Source organism: Nannobrachium achirus (genome assembly GCF_963921795.1).
Source record: "Nannobrachium achirus genome assembly, chromosome: 6".
NCBI lineage: Eukaryota > Metazoa > Chordata > Actinopteri > Myctophiformes > Myctophidae > Nannobrachium > Nannobrachium achirus.
In genome coordinates, this window is record NC_137815.1 from 43,177,648 (window position 1) to 43,194,398 (window position 16,751).

The 16,751-nt window shown below is 42.4% G+C and overlaps 2 protein-coding genes across 5 annotated transcripts in view; one reads left to right on the forward strand and one right to left on the reverse strand.

Annotated features, from left to right (window-relative positions):
• Positions 1-4,111, forward strand: part of megf6b (multiple EGF-like-domains 6b) — a gene marked incomplete at both ends in the record, with an annotated part of 93,255 nt that extends 89,144 nt beyond the window's left edge. The window contains 5 exons of the mRNA XM_080729007.1: positions 967-1,095; positions 1,949-2,077; positions 2,486-2,614; positions 3,251-3,379; positions 4,047-4,111. Of these exons, the coding sequence (XP_080585133.1) occupies positions 967-1,095; positions 1,949-2,077; positions 2,486-2,614; positions 3,251-3,379; positions 4,047-4,111 (581 nt within the window). The remainder of the gene's footprint in view (positions 1-966; positions 1,096-1,948; positions 2,078-2,485; positions 2,615-3,250; positions 3,380-4,046) is intronic.
• Positions 4,112-9,406: 5,295 nt separating this feature from the next.
• Positions 9,407-16,751, reverse strand: part of kcnab2a (potassium voltage-gated channel subfamily A regulatory beta subunit 2a) — a gene marked incomplete at its 5' end in the record, with an annotated part of 158,047 nt that continues 150,702 nt past the window's right edge. For all 4 annotated transcript variants that reach the window (XM_080727820.1, XM_080727821.1, XM_080727819.1 and 1 more), the window contains 3 exons: positions 9,407-9,663; positions 11,409-11,497; positions 15,848-15,968. In XM_080727820.1, the coding sequence (XP_080583946.1) occupies positions 9,574-9,663; positions 11,409-11,497; positions 15,848-15,968 (300 nt within the window). In that variant the 3' untranslated portion in view covers positions 9,407-9,573. The remainder of the gene's footprint in view (positions 9,664-11,408; positions 11,498-15,847; positions 15,969-16,751) is intronic.

Below are 16,751 nucleotides of genomic sequence, written 5' to 3' on the forward strand. Positions count from 1 at the left end.
TTTCAGTGTGTGCACAGATCCCTGGCATTGACACGTCTTTGTGAGAAAAATATTGGAGACAGACTTGCAATGTGTTTACATGTTCATATGAATGAAAGGTTTTTCTATTTTGGTTATATCTGAGGCCTGAGCACCCAGCTGATGAGAGCACAGGCTTCATTAGTTGAGAGCGCTACCATCTTTCAGACCAGACCGCTATTTAGGATGAAAGAAACATACTGTGCAAAACCTTCAAGGGAATGAAGATGGAAGATGGGACAGTGCACTGCAGATGGAGAATTATTTCTTTGATGTAATGGACAACATCCTCTCAAAATCCAGAAATAGTTGCTTAATGGATGGAGATGGCATGTGATGAACGGACCGCACTCAAAACTCTTCTGTTGCTACCTGGCCTAGGGTCTAGTGTGTGTTCAATATGTAAGGGATAACATCTCGCTCAGCGGTCATTATCGAGTGATAGGAGCCCGACAGGTTGATATGCCATCGACGCGATAGCAGAGGTGGCATATAAACCTGAAGTATTTCCATGTTTACAGACTGTTGAAAGTGTTCACAATTTTTGCGCTGGGCTGACTTGTTGGATACGGCACTAAATTCACGCAGTGCAGCCTGAATGCAGCAGGTGCTCTGAGCCTTTGATTAGGCAGTGGTGCATTATAGAGCAGAGCGGTCATTATTCACCTATAATTCACTGCAATCAGCGCTTGACCAGTCAGAATCAAGCATTCAACCAAGCCGGGTAATAACAGGGGGAGTGAACAGAAAATACTTTTTCATGGGGGTTGCCCATTTCACTATTAAGTAATAGTGAAATGGCTGCTGTGTGAATATGGTCCATGCAGTATTTTTATATACTGTACTGTAGCCAGAGCATGTTTGTTGCACTGTTTTGTACTAGTGTTTGGATAGTAGATGTCTTGTGCTTTACTGTGTTTCCCCCTGCTTCGCTCTTCCATGTGCCAGAGTGTCCTGTGGGGACATTTGGTGCCAACTGCCAGCTCAAGTGTGACTGCCTCAACAATGGCACCTGTGACAGGGTGACAGGAACCTGCCAGTGTGGGCCAGGCTACTATGGACATATATGTGAACATGGTGAGAACAACAGCATATTAAGTGGCACCTACAGTAGAATGACACTCCATCCTGTGTTGGCTACACAGGATGGCCAAAGAAGATTTATAATCTGTTAAATAGCATGACCGACAAACCACACGCAAGAAGATGACACAAAATGTCAAATGTATACTTATCTTTAATGTGTATACGGTACATCAGTCCTTCGGGCTCTGGTTCTCAAAGTGGGGCCCAGGGACCCCAGGGGTCCTTAAAGGGGTTCCAGGGGGTCCCCAGAAAAAGCCCCCTTTCAGCTATTTTCGAAAAAACAACAAATCTTCTCCAATGGGGCACAAAATCCTTTCAAATTGGAGGTTCACAACCAAACACATATACATTTGGGGGCTCTTGACATGAGAACCACTGCCTTAGAGCAGTGGTTCTCAGCAGAGGATCGGTACCCCAGGGGGGTCCCCAAATTATTTTGGGGGGTCCCCAGATGATTAATTTAATGTGCAACATTGTTTTCTCTCTCAACAGTAAACAAACCAACATAAAGTTTAAGTGTATAGAGGGTATCTACACATTTCTAAAGTGACAATTTAAAGACTTTTTAATACCTCTAAAATGACAAATTAAACATTGGCCAAACTGTCAAATATTAGAGGCAGAAATTGTGAAAATAGCCGATCTGCAGATCCGATAGCAGATCTGCTATTTTCACAATAGAACAATTATGCAAAAGGTTATGTCTCAACTCTTAGTGCTCGTCAGGGTGTGGGTGGTCCTCAGTTAAAATATGATTATTTTGGGGGTCATGGCCTGAAAAGGTTGAGAGCCACTGCGAGTGCTATATCCGTTTAATTTCACATGTCCTGTGCCTCATCCTCAGTCTGTCCCCCTGGTCTCCATGGCGACCTGTGCCAGCTGCGATGTGACTGTATGAATGGAGCATCGTGTCATCCTGCGTCAGGCCAGTGTGTGTGTCTTCCAGGTTACCATGGCACCCGGTGTCACAGAGGTCAGACAAACACTTTATCTTCATATAATTGGTCCTCACTAATGCTCATTATAGGCTGGGGACAGTTCAGAATGATGCCTTCCAAATGACATCATTGGTGGGGATTCCAAGCTAATAGAAGCCTTTCTCCTCCTGGAAGGTTAGGGTGCTGAAATAGAAGCCATTGTTCTTGCATTCATAAAAAAACAAATAAAGTTAAAATCTGGTTTCAAATGACCAAACCTGCCTCTCGATGATGTTGTAGGCAAGTTTCTGAACTGTCCACAGTCCTCCTCTGAGACACAGAGTGAGTAGACAGAAATTCTATTCTATTTCGACAATTAAATCAATTTTGAAATGTTCTCTCGTGCCATGTCCAAAATAGGGACGCAGGGTTGAATGTTAATAATTCGGTCTTTATCATCTCAGAATGTGACCAAGGGACATATGGACAGGGCTGTGCAAAGCTGTGTGACTGTGAGGAGGACAGCCCTTGTGATCCAGTCACTGGGAGATGTCTGTGCTCTTCAGGGAAGACTGGAACCAGATGTGACACTGGTAAATTAATATTGTAAAATACATAGTGGTAAATTGCTTCTACCTGCATCAGTACAGTTCCTAAAATGTTGGAAACACTTTATAATAAAAGGATACCAATAATGGATAATTAACCACCTTAAAGATCTTTACTGGTACATTAGGTGGAACACCTCATTGTTTTTATATGTGGTATTTTTGGTAACATAGTATAATTTGACTATTTCTTGAAAACATATGACTTTGAGAACATCGTTTAGTATATGATTAACCCCCCTTTATGTACACAGTATTAAAAATCAGTGTTTGAACAGTTAAAAAACACTGAGCAGTGACTAGTGGTAAGGAGGCTGACCTGAAAGGTTACACACTTAATCTCCACCTGAAGATGTCAGTGATGAACCAATCAGCAATAGCCTCACTACAAGAATTAATTACTTAATCAGTCATTATTGGTGTCCCTTGTTATAGAATGTCATCAAATGTGAAGGTGAATGTACATTAAGAGACCATTTTCACGGCAGCTATCACGGCAGAATACGGCATAGAGATAAGCCACATTGTAGATCTGCTGTTTCTGGCTAATGTTCCCCCCAGAATATGAATGCTGAGGTTCAAGTGGCTAACGTTTCTGTGTTGTTTTGTGCATGGTGGCAGACTGCAAGGCCAGCCGCTACGGGCCAGACTGCACAGAGACCTGCGAATGTAAGAATGGGGCACAGTGTGACTCTCGGAACGGCCGCTGCACATGTCTCAACAGTTGGATAGGATTCACCTGTCAGGAAGGTAATGAAAAAGTTCAGCATATTCATTCCATACACAATTCCACTTAAACCTTATATACTTTGTTGACCGGTGTCCCCCAAGGGTCTATAGTTGGTCCTCTCCTTTTTTTTCTCCTCAACACCAGATCTTTGCCGAAAATAACGGATCTAGACTGGCTATTTTTGCTGAATGTTCGCATGCATCCACTGCATTGCATCCACTGGAATAGCTGGTGACAAGTTTGCAAGTCAGCAGCACACAGTCTAACCTTGCAGCGGGCATTTTTGACTGGAACTTTTTTTTTTTTTTGCTGACTTGCTAAATGTATATAAAATACCTTCTTTTAGTGCTGATGCTATTCAGTTATTGTTGCAAGTTTGCAACAGTTGTTGAGGTTGGACCTAGCCTCGTACCCGCCCCTCTTCCAGAAACCATTTCATTTGTTTCTCGCAAGCGGAAGTTGGTCGTTTGGAGAACGGAAGTTGGTCGTTTACTAGGCTAGGTTGGACCTATCCCTCGTCATAATTTGTATTATTTTGTATTGTTTTGTCTACCCCGAGCACACGCCAAGACAAATTCCAATCAGTGTTTCATTGAAAAGGTCATTAATTATTGAATCGTGAGGGGATATCTTGTACAGAACCCTATTCTGAACTGATCGCCTGTATGTTTTGTTTTTCTCTCTCAGGTGGGCCCCCGCCCCTCCCTTATAGAAGCAGGACGGAGGACTCGCATCGGGACAATTTATTATAGCGCTTTCCTCAACAGGAGAACACAAAACGGACCATTCAGCTGATTTACTGAAGTGACTCAAGGGTGTAAAAAGCAATGGAAAATACCACAACCTTGGGACAGGATTTCGTAGCACATAAAACCCACAAGGAGATAAGACTCTGATGAGAACCGCAGTACCATGTCGGCTCTCGTGTGGACAGTGCTGTCTATTTTTGTACTGTTTTGTGTTGAAGTTTGCTCTGAACTGAACTTGGTCTCAGAAAGACCTGTCATTTGGTACGTTGTTTTCTACCTATGAAAAGGACTCATAATCTTATAATAAAGCAAGTTTGCTTTGCCCTGAGCAAAACCTGACGTTCTCCTGCATGAGAGGAACATGCCTTCTGGAGTCTGGACTGGAGAGAGTGCCACATTGCAAATCCACAGTACGCTACTTGAGACTATGACTTTTGTGTCCTGTACTTTATTTTTGCCTTTTGTATGTTGTCCATCATTCATGAAATACCATTTGCAGGTATGTAAAATGCAATGTAAAAAACGATTATACTGTATATATTTACATAAGGTCATCGGTGGTATAGCTGGATATGCTAACACACATTCTGAAACAAGAGCAAGCCATGCATCGTCGACTTGCTTTTCACTTGGCTGCCATTGCCAGTACCATGAAAGTCATTTGTCTATTGCATACAGCACGGAGTAACATGTAATTAAACTATTGGTGCTATGGAGCTTTACTGAGACTAATGGGCTTCTATATTAACTATTGTACAGTGTAACACAGCACAGTGAAGCCAATGTGCTTTGACAGCTGGATTAATGACAGCACCTAAATGATTGCACAGAATTATCTCCTATGCAGTAGGCCTTATTCAAGTTGAGTCTTTTTAACAAGGACTTTTTTTGTGTGTATAAAATGCTTCTACATATTTATATTTCATACCGTTGTACTGTATGCAATGAAGAATAGATTGCAATTTCTAAGTATGCAGTTGAAGAATATATATATTGCAATTTCTAAGTTGAGTATTTTTCTTGTCCACTGGAGTGAAAAGACTTTACACGCGTTCCTTACCGACACCACTCGGTAACCGCCTGAGGTGACTACCTCAACCGTGATACGAATAAAGACAGACACGGAGGTGTTATTTACCATTCTTGATATTGTTTTCATTGTCATTTAATTTTTAATTAAAGATCAAAGCTGTACATCGTGTCTAAATTCCGATTCAAGCACAGTGCAGTTAGCAATGCCTGCAAATGAAAATAAAAAAAGAAAGAAAAGGCAGAGGTGATCACAACCAGAAATATATACAAAGGTCAAAATATATACAGAACAGGAGATATATCCGACTCTCTCTCTAGCGCACCTTTCACAAAGTGGATTTACTCCACCATTGCATTCAGCTCAGAGCGTTCCTTACAATGCATACACAATACAAATAAATTGCTTGTTTTGTCTGTCTTTACATTGATACAATATTAACATAGGAAAAATGCAGCATGGTGAAAAAACAAAAACAAAACGGCTGTTCTTTTCGCAGCACTACCACATTAAAGGCTCAAACATAAAAAATATATTCTCTTTATAACCTACAGTCTTTCCATGAAATAAAATCTCTATATCGGTCTGAAGGTCTGATTTCACTTCTGAAGCTATTTTTATCATCATTTTAAAATATAGCAACCATGTTGAAACTATAGGACCTCTTAATAAAGCGTGACTTCCCCATAAATGATACCACAAGGGTGTCAACAGCACCAATACTGTAGCCTTTATTTAAATGTTTCCCAAACAGTGGTTCGGAACCCTTTTTTGGGTTGCATTTTTAACAAATTATTTGTGTGTCCAAAAGCTTAGTAGTTACTAGCTACTACATAGTATGTGAGATACATACTAATTACTAAGGCCCTACTAAATCTCATACTAACATACTATTTAGTATGCAAGTATGTCTGAAAGCTCAGTTGGTAGCTACTACATAGTACATGAGATGAATACTATATTCAGGCAATTGTGTAGTATTCAACAGTGGTCACTAGCGTGGCTAGAAATATCCCACAATGCAATGCGGCTGCTCCGCCACCGTTAAAAACAGCAATAGGGGACTTCGGGGACCAAAGGTCAACGATAATATCTCTAATTTAAGTGTACATTTAAGTTTCACTTTGCTGTTAGATATACAGTAGAGCTAAATATTGAATGTTCTATAGTAGATACTAAACAGTAGGCTGAAGATAGCATACTGTGTAGTATTTACTAAGTTGGATACAACCCGAATTTCGGTTTTGGGTCTCAAGCTAAAACATTTGGGAAACACTGCTTTACATGACACTCATGGGTATAGATTAGACACGTTGTTTCCTTCACAGCATGTTGGATGGGGGTGAGTTTCACATATCTCTGTATAACTTGGATGGGACTAGTGCAGTATGGGGCGAGATACAGCCGATACGAACACAACCACTACTAAGCATCAAAGGCTTTTGCTGCAGACTTCCACAGTGCTTGTTAAGCCTAATTCTGAAAATAGCCAAGCTATAAGCTTGTAGATCTGCTATTTTTGCAGAGCGACACCATTGTACAACATAAGGTATAAATCAAGCTTCAGCGCTTGCGCAATAACACATCTCCCTTCCCTGCTGTTGAAAATATTAAGACACAGGAACTTCACAGACTAAACTGAACAAACGTTCTTCATAATCTTTGATGTTTTTCTTATTTTGTTTTATTTTTCTTCCAAGAAAAGTAAAAATTGGCATGGGCCACTTTTAATTCACTCAGACATACCAGACACGGCAAAGAAAAACAAAACACAGAGGTCAACTAATACTAAAATGAGGGATCGAGTAATTCATCCCTCCCACCATACCCTCACAGTATCTACGCCAATGACAGCAACTCTGTTGTAAAAAAAAAAAAAAAAAAAAATCTTTTCTGACCAGGAGCAACATACAGTAGCATACAGTAAACCTCATTCACACAAATTCCACCCACAGTTCATTTTTGATTCTCCATCTATCCCCTCCACTTTTGCCTGAGAAGAATTTCCTTCTTGAATAATTACATCATTTGTACCGGCAGCACAGTTTTGAAAAAAAGACTAAAACGAAACAAAACGTAATTTGCCTTAGCCAAGAATGAGTTGTTAGTAAAGACTTCTATTTACATGTGTTAATAACTGGAGTAGCATCACCTTGCTCCCATAGTAGGTAAAGGTTGGGGTGAAGAGAGGCCATGCTTTGGGGATTTATCTCATGCTATCCACTTGTGCTTTAATCACAGTAAGAGAGCACCAAGAAACTATGAAGAATGAATAGTGATTATAGGGCAGCGTCAAATTTTCTTTTGTGTGCAATAATACTTCTGCGATGTATCATCATCTGGGAAAAAACCTTATCGATCCTAAAGCAAAGACTTGTACTATGCATACTGTATATGAAGGACATATTTGTTAAGCATAATAACAGCATGGTCAAGTGAAGTTATATATGGAATAAAGTCCATAATGTAGATAGATAACAAGCTGGATAGTACATGCTTTAAGATGGCATATAATACTCTTGCAAGTAGTGAAGAGTGACACACTCGGACGTGTTGTCAAAAAAGATACACGGAATATCTTTGGCTCAAGCCACGTGAAATGTCACTGGTGGGACAAGTCCTCATCAGTGTGTTCCACACGATAAAACATACTGTACAAGTGTACATTACAAATAAAAACACAGCCTCCTCACCGCAACATAATATGCAGAGTAAAACCATGCGTTCCTTTCCCTGAGCTGCTGACGCCAAGCTGTACCTTTAAACACCCATCCTTGCTCCTGTTGGGGAGGAACAGTGTAGCAGCAAGCAGAACCACTTCAACCAATGAAGTGTTCCCATTATGCCAAGGGGACAGGATGCCAGTCAGCCCGGTGGCATCTGCTGTGCTATGCTAAAGCCCCACCACAACACAGTTCAATGCAAATTGTAAATAAGGCAAAACAACAACAAAAAACACTTATTAGACTGAGGAGAAAAAATAGTAGTTGACACAGCACTGGTGGTTATGTCCACTTATTTTTGCAACAGTCCTCCAGCCAGCCACAGAGAACCACTGGGCAACATAGTGAAGGAGGACTCTATACTGCACATTTTATCTGGTGCAACCCTAAATCCTATCTACAGTTTGAGATGGGCTGCTCTGAACTGCTCTCACGCACCCATATATCAAAGCATTAACAGTACACGCACCCATATATCAAAGCATTAACAGTACACTTTTGGCGCTGTGCTGCAAGGATGATATGATAGCCTCTCCAGCAGAGGGCAGTCTTACACTCTTCTCAGTGCTGTTACACTGCAGCAGCAGCAGCAGCAGTTACTCTCAGATGAAAGTTGCACCTTAAAAGCCAGGCTTTATCATCAACAAACAGAGGAGACTGGGTGATAAGACAAGAGGGAAGAGGAGAGATGGAAATAGAGAAGTAGAGGGACACATACTGCATGGGAAGGGAAGAAGTAATGGAGAATTGCAGAGGAATCTGGTGAGGCGTTGATGGGATTTTAAGGCTAGTTCAGACCAAAGAGTCGCGAAGAGACCAAACAGTTTTAAGCCTGATATATACACCGTCGTATGACGTAGCATAAATTAAGCATTAGAACGTTACAGAGGGAAAAAAAGGTCTGAATTGCCCCTTACAGTGCAATGACGATGTAGGTTACAGTAATACCCATCCTCTCATCTCCTCCAAATACCTCTTCACAGACATCACCAGCAATAGGCCTGCTAAAGTGCTGATTGTGTAAGCCTGGTAGAAGGCTCTTTACACCGAAAATGTAAAACCACACAAACACGGCTGTTGGAGAGGAGAACTAGACCATACTTGTACACGGGTGTTTGTAAACAGAATATTCGAGGAACAGACGGGCGGCTTATGGTACATGTGCAACAGAGTGACCCTTGTATATTCACATAGTATAAACGTAATTCTCCTTTTGAACGCATTCCTTAAAAAAAAAAAAAAAAAAAAGTAAACAGAAAAGCAATAAGGAAAAGAATATCTGGCTGCCAAGCAAGCGTGTGCTTTTTTTTTTTTTCCTTTTTCCAAAAAAGGTATTTGTCTTCAGTTTTAAAAGTTTCAGCTGAATCGAACATATAACTGATTTAACTATGAGCGCAAATCCCTAACAACCCTCTTCTTGTTTTCTTTCATTTTTTTTCATCTGTTGTCCATCGCTCTCTCTCCTGTGGAGGTAACTCAACCCCCCCAACAACCCCCCCACCCCAAGCACCCACCCGTTTCACACTTCTCTCATATCTCCGTCAATCTAAATGAGGTGGTCCTGGGTTGGCCGAGGTGCGGCCTGACTTCATGCGCCAGGGTCTCATTCAGTAAAAGCTCAAGCAAACAGAGGATCAGGCAAAAAGGTGGGGAGGGGGGGCTCCGGGACCCTTCAGCCAGGGGCCCTGCAGGGGGCGAGGCTGAGCCGCGCGTTAGGAGCGGTAGTCCTTTTTACTGTACGGCTTGTTCCCCAAGATGCTGTCCACCTCGTGCGTTATGGACGACGACAACTTTGGAAGAACCTGAGAGAGAGAGAGAGAGAGAGAGAGAGAGAGAGAGAGAGAGCGAGAGAGAGAGAGTCAATATTCACTGTAAAGCTAGTGGTGCCCAAATGGTGTGCAGACTGCTGAGTTACACCGGTGTGAGACGTTTTGGATATCCGAAATCTGCAAAAAACGTGTTTCAGGCCAAGGAGAGAGAAAGGAGAGAGAGAGAGAGAGAGAGAGAGAGAGAGAGAGAGAGAGAGAGAGAGAGTGGCGAGAGTAGAGAAAATCGGAAAACAACAACCCTGGTCTGAAAATAAATACGAAATGGACAGCAGTGTGCAAGCGTGATTGACATAACATAACATTTTTATTTTTTATTTTATTATGCTCCAAAATGTGCTCCTATATTTGGCCGAGTGTACGCCCAGGGTCACATTGGCCAAGCTTCACTGGACGAATAATAAAATGAACTCATAAATGGCACCGTCCGCCTTCTTTTTAATTTACTATTATCTGTGCGTGCAGTCATTTCCCAATACAGAGGCAAATTCTATACCCTTAAAAATATATTTAAACCACTTTCAACATGGGACCCCTATTTTGGGCATATCATTATAAGCAAAAATAAGATATTTGAATGAATTATTTTGGTTTATTGTCATTTTAATTTTAATTGTGAAAAGAGGCAATCAGCAACTAGCTATGAATCCAGGTGTGCCAGTGAGATTTCGACTTGCCCATTGGTGTAACTGTGGCACCTGGTTGTATATACTGTACATACTTTATAATCTGCAGTTATTGACTGGGAAGCCCTTTGATCATTAGCGACGCGCTGTCTATCAGCACTAAAGTATAAGGGATAACTTGTGGCCCCTGTGGTAATCGGAGCATAACATTTCCGAAATGAAATATCAAATGCACTGAGGGAGATGAGACCTACAAAGTGCACACATGAACGCACACGGCACGTGTATAGTGCCTCAGAACTGTACACACACACACACACACACACACACACACACACACACAGCAATTCAAGAACTGAGAAGAAATGGAATAAACTATCCTCCTCAGGCCAGACATAATGTGACGAGAGCACATAAACCCCCCGTGGACTGAGAAATCCCATTAAATGAGTGCATCTTATAAGGAAAGGAAGCAGTGGCCTCAAGCTATCCTCCGACTCCCCTGTCGACAGATACTACCGCTGACCTTATTAACTCGTTCAGTAGACCACCCAAGCATGTAACAACAAACTGCCCAGGAGGCCACGCAGCCATTCTAATATAAGCATATGAACACGGGAAAGCAAGTCAGGTGACATTATTCCAGTGTTTCTCAAAGTGGATTCCAGTGGACTCTGTGGGTTCCTTTAGAGGGGTCCAAATGGACCCATACAAGTCTGTAACCCCTGAGTTAAGGGGAAACCTTCAAATTTGGGTCACCGCCCACCTGACAACCGGGCATACTTAAAGGGCCATTTCACCTCTGGGACAACCCGATCTTATTTTATTGTTGTTTGGGACACGATCAACACAATCCTGAGTTATTTTTTGTGTTCAATCTGTGTTTTTAGATATTTTAGTATTTCAGCATGTACTAGTGATGCGTTTTGCATCATATGATGGGGGAATCACGGCACCCCATCTTTAAGGAGAGAGGGACTTTGAAATGTAAACGTTTGAGAAACACTGACATATTCTTTAAAAGGTTTTAAGTACAAACGTGATATTGAACGAGAACAGGAACTCAAACACAAACACCATGATGTTGTCTCTCACCTGTATCGCCCCCAGGTTCTCCATCAGCTGGTCGGTGCTGGACGCCCCTAAAAGGACAGAGCTCACCCCCTCGTTCCGTAGACACCATGCTGTAGGAGACCGTAAACAATATTGACACGGCTGCCACGGATACAACACAAGCACGCATACAGACACGTGAAGACACGCCGGTGTAACACACACACACACACACACACACACACACACACACACACACACACACACACACACACACACACACACACACACACACACACACACACACACACACACACACACACACACACACACACACACACACACACACACACACACAACTTCCCCACAAAACATACAGGCATGAACACTCTGAGATGAAGAACACACATGACATTCCAACTTCTCTATCTCTCTCACACACACACATCCGGCATAGAACCCCCCCTCCACACACGCACGCATGCATGCACGCACACACGCAAGCACACGCACACACACACACACACACACACACACACACACACACACACACACACACACACACACACACACACACACACACACACACACACACACACACACACACACACACACACACACACACTCTTTCTCAGAGCATAGGAGAGCTCTCTGTTTATACTGCTTATTTCCTTGCTTTCCGCATACAACCTCCCACATACAGTACTGTACATACCTTGATCAAGACTTGATAATATTAAAACACTGCTTGCACGCACTAAGACAGTAGCTACAATACACACAACCATAATATTAAAAGGTGCGTTAGATAACATTCAGCATCTAGATATCGCCCCAATGTCTCTGTTGCATGAAGTTCGTTGATTTCTGTGATTCGCATCTACCAGGTGAACATCATGCAGTTAAAACATTGTAATGTGATGGCTGCATCCAAACATCTCTTTAGGAAAAAGAAAAACCTTATCCGGGGAAAACAGAAGCACACATGGATACACGCTGTGACCACGGCTATGCACCATGACACTTTCGTTGGCAAAACTCGCACCAGAAGTTCGACAAATAACATTAGAGTCTATGACAGCTCATGAAAAAAATGTGTTATATAATCGCTCCAGGAATATAAAAGAAGACATATCACACTTGCTTTTCAATGTGCACAGTACATAATATTATTGAGGCAGCTAAACAGCGGCAGGTATAGTTTCTGTCTCTGAGGTACCGCGATATTTGGATTCCAGACAGGGAATGGTGGAGAGTTTTGCGTCGCGATAGTAGCTAGTTCAGAAACATACTCTGTGCTCTTTAGATGCCTCTATAAAGTTATACAGCGTACACACGAAAAGCAAAACAGAAGAAAACAAAATGTGAAATTTTTTCTTTTATATTCCTGAGCCGAGTATTTTATAAAGGTCTCTATCGTTCAGAATTCTTTTTTGTTGTTCATGAGCTGTCCAGCCGGCTCTCATAGACTCCAAAATAGGTGCCAAAATAACACATCAGCGTCTTTTCCTTATCTCTTTGTTCCTAGAATACATGGCAGCCGTCAGCGTACACAGCTGAACACGTTTCTTTTTTTTTTTTCTTTTTTTTGTGGGGGGCAAGCAACACTTTTATTCCACACCCTTTTAAAAGCTCTGTACTATTTTCTTTTTTTTTATCGTTTAAAAATAAAAACAGACTCTAATATGACCTTTAACCTCTGCACGTGCAGACACACAGTATATATCTACAATTAATCAAGTGTATCTTTTCTATAGCCTACTCCAGTGATTGTGGTTTTCAACCCTTGTCATATCAAGGTCCATTATTTATTCAGCATTAGAGCCAAGGACCACCATTTGATGAAATTTAGTCTCTCGGAACCCAAAAAGTTAGAATATTTTGTTGACTTCCATGCTGTAATAACAGGCCAACGTTGACCGAAATAACAATTCTTCTACATTCTCTAATTGTGTAGACTTCTTGTAAATTAAGAATGGCAGACAATAATTGTACTCTTGAGTGTAAAATGAAACCAAATGGACCCATATGGGTCCATTTGGTTTCATTTTACACTCTCCAGAGTTACAGATCAATAAGAGTCCATTTGGTTACTAACTCTCCATCATTTAGCTAACTGGAACCCCCTCAAGGTCCACTGGTGATCCCTGGACCACTGGTTGAAAACCACTGCCCTACTCCAACAGCAGCAAAACTAGAGCTCAATTCATACTCGCAACACAACGCGATCATGAAACCGTACGCCAGCATACAGTTTGCACTACTGTGTCTATTCCTGTTCCATGTTCATGTCTTGCCTACTTCTGTATCAGCCATGACTCACATCTTCTCGCCCACGTTATGTGGCCTGTGCAAATGGTATATCCTCCACGAGTGCTTAATATACTTTAGAACATGTCGTGTGACATGTCATCTTGTTCTCAGAGATTGCCGCGTGTTTCCTTAAGGGTAATTCAATGGAATGACCAGTCACCACCTCCGACTACAGGAGCAGAACTGAATCACAACATTGCCCTCAGGCAATCAGGACTGAGCCAACCACAGGATACGCAGTGGCGTCAGTTCAGCAAAAGCTAAGGTATGGCAACATGACTGGTGTCTTGCAAGACAACAGTCATGTTGCCATACCTTAGCAACAGGCATGATGAATTTATTTTAAGAAGTACATTTATTTTTTGTCCTCTGTAGCCAAGGTATGGCAGTTGCCATAACTTGCCATACCCAATTGACGCCTCTGAGGCTACCATCTCACATCATTCACAATTCACTAGCCACACCATACGCAACAATTCCACTACGTTCACATTTCACAAACCAAGTCATTCATGCTCTCACTTCATCTACTGTAATAACCACTTTAACCCTAGCATCTGGGGGGAACTTTTTTTTTCTTCTTCTTTTTTTTTTGCTTTTTTATAATTATATTTATTGATAGTGAAGTGAGAGATGGGGAATGACACACAGCAAAGGCTGTCAGGAACGGGACTCGAACCCGCCACACACTGTCAGGCTACACTGTAGCCTTGGTGCCCGGACCACTAGGCCATAATTAGCCAAGCTTGTAGATGTGCTACTTCTGTTCTGACGAAGAGGTTTGTTATGGAAGGAAACAAGAGCAGAGCCAACTCGGTCCATTTCAGTTAGTATCGAGGATTTAAGTGGTTTACAACAGGGGTCTTCAGGCCAAGGACCCCTTAGCTGAGAGAGAGAGATGAAGCAGGGACCCTCACAACCTGTTCATAGATTCCATATAGTTTCATTGTTTGCACAATCGTCTGTGTATTTTGGATTCATGTCAATTTGTGTTTTCAGATATTTAACCACTTGAACCTCAATACTTAATAAACTCGACATTTCACTCTGTCTGCTCTTTTTCCCCTCTACACCAAACCTCTTTGCCGAAAATAGCCGATCTAAAAGCTCACAACGAGGCGTTGTGAGCTTGTAGATCTGATATTTTTGTCTAAAGTTCTCAGAATATGGACGATAGGGTTCAAGTGGTTCATAAAAAAAGGAGAAAAAAGTTTTTATCACACAAACATTCTGAGAACCCCCTGTAGTAACTCAAGAGGACCCCCTACGAGTCCCGGCCCGCTGTTGAATACCCTTGGTTTACAACATGGTACCATTACCAATACCTGCACTTCAACTTTTAAGTTCTCTGCCGACCAGGCTTCAAAGTCAATGCCTTCAAACAGAGGCATTATAGTATTTCATCTCTGTTTTAACTCGATATCACAGCTCCAGGGAGTGGCACTTGGTAGATGCTAAATCACACCCGTGCTGCTTATAGGACTGTCATATGGATTTATAGTAATTGGGAGAGACCGGGCTGTCTGCTAATGGGCCGTGAAACCTAATCTATGGCACAGCATTACCACGGGGTGGGGATGGGGGTGATATTCACCGAGATGGGTTTGTGGAGTTCCCAGATTTACTCTGCGCTTCGCTCATCTTTGACGCTTTAACGGCTCCTGCCAAGACGCCAGACTTGCACGCTTCTCGGTTTGGCAGTGGATCAATAATGTCCACCGGTCGGATTTATGTCTGGTATTGCATTTTACTGCTGATGTGGGGAAACCGGGACCCCACCCCACCTCCCCCCCGACGTAAAACTCATACCCCAGAGAACGTCCAAGGACCTAAAAATACAGACCTGCATTTTGATCGAGAACCACATGCATCTGCATAGAGATTAGTCCCGCCGTGATTCATTGCTGTATGTCTATTTGCAACGCTTTCTAAGAAGTGACATCTGCAGTATATCTCTAGTCAGAAGCTGACATCTGATATCTATAGTCATGAATACACAACACAACACACAAACACACAAACAGGCACACCAGACCAGCAGAGGGGGGGGGGGGGGGGGGGGGGGAGAGGGGGCCTCGGCCCCGCGTCGTGAGGAGAGCACGAGCGAGAGGTAGAGGGAACGGACAGACAGACAGAAAGAGAGAGAGCAGCAGAGTGTATCTGCGTACCGATGGCGAGCTGGGGCAGAGTGCAGCCCAGCCGCTCCGCGATTGCCTGCAGCTCTTTCAACTTCGCCTGCTGACGCCGGCCCTCCTCGCTCAAGATCTTGTCCTTCAACCACTGGTAGCCCTGTCACAAAAAACACCAGCACACCTGCTCAGAAACACAGCCCTGCTCACACCGGTGCTGCATGGGGCTCCTCGTGTAACCAGGGCCCTGTTTCTTAAACACGTGACTCTGTCTTCTGCTTCTGACGTATGGCTTAGGAGGGAGGTCTCCTCCATCGCTCTCAGTCCCCCACGTGGTTTAGTCTAAGATAAGCTTATGACTTTACACACACAATAATATTTATACCGATTAATACTGGAACACTTAAGACTTTCAGGGGTTTAAGGTGGTGTATGTGATATTTATTTGTGTTTTAAAAGTGTTAAATAGCTATACATTCCAATAGCAAACATTGCTATGAGTGTTTGTTCTGTAGCAACAGGGGTCTCCCTGTGTGTTTGGCTCAACAGAAAATATATTTTCAGGTCGGGAAACCAGTCAGGAGAGAGCACTCATTCAGACACAGTAAACAAGTGAAATTGGGAGTGTGAAACAAGCAGACAGAATTGGACTGGAATACTATAAATTTGAAGCTGATAAAATCATTTTTGTGGATTTCTCTCTTCTGATTGGATAACATTTTATGTTTTGCTTATGAAGAAGCTGGAGAACCTTGAAGACCCTAGCTCTGTTAGGTTGACATTCATGTCCCTCCTAAAATCCTCCTCCAATGTTATTGAAAGGAGCGATCTGCTCAGAGCACGCTGTACAGTGTCGCGCCGAACTTCCTCATAGAGGATCGCGCACACTCACGGATTACTAAAAGACAGAGAATATTCTGCGATTTAGTAAGTAAGTAAGTAA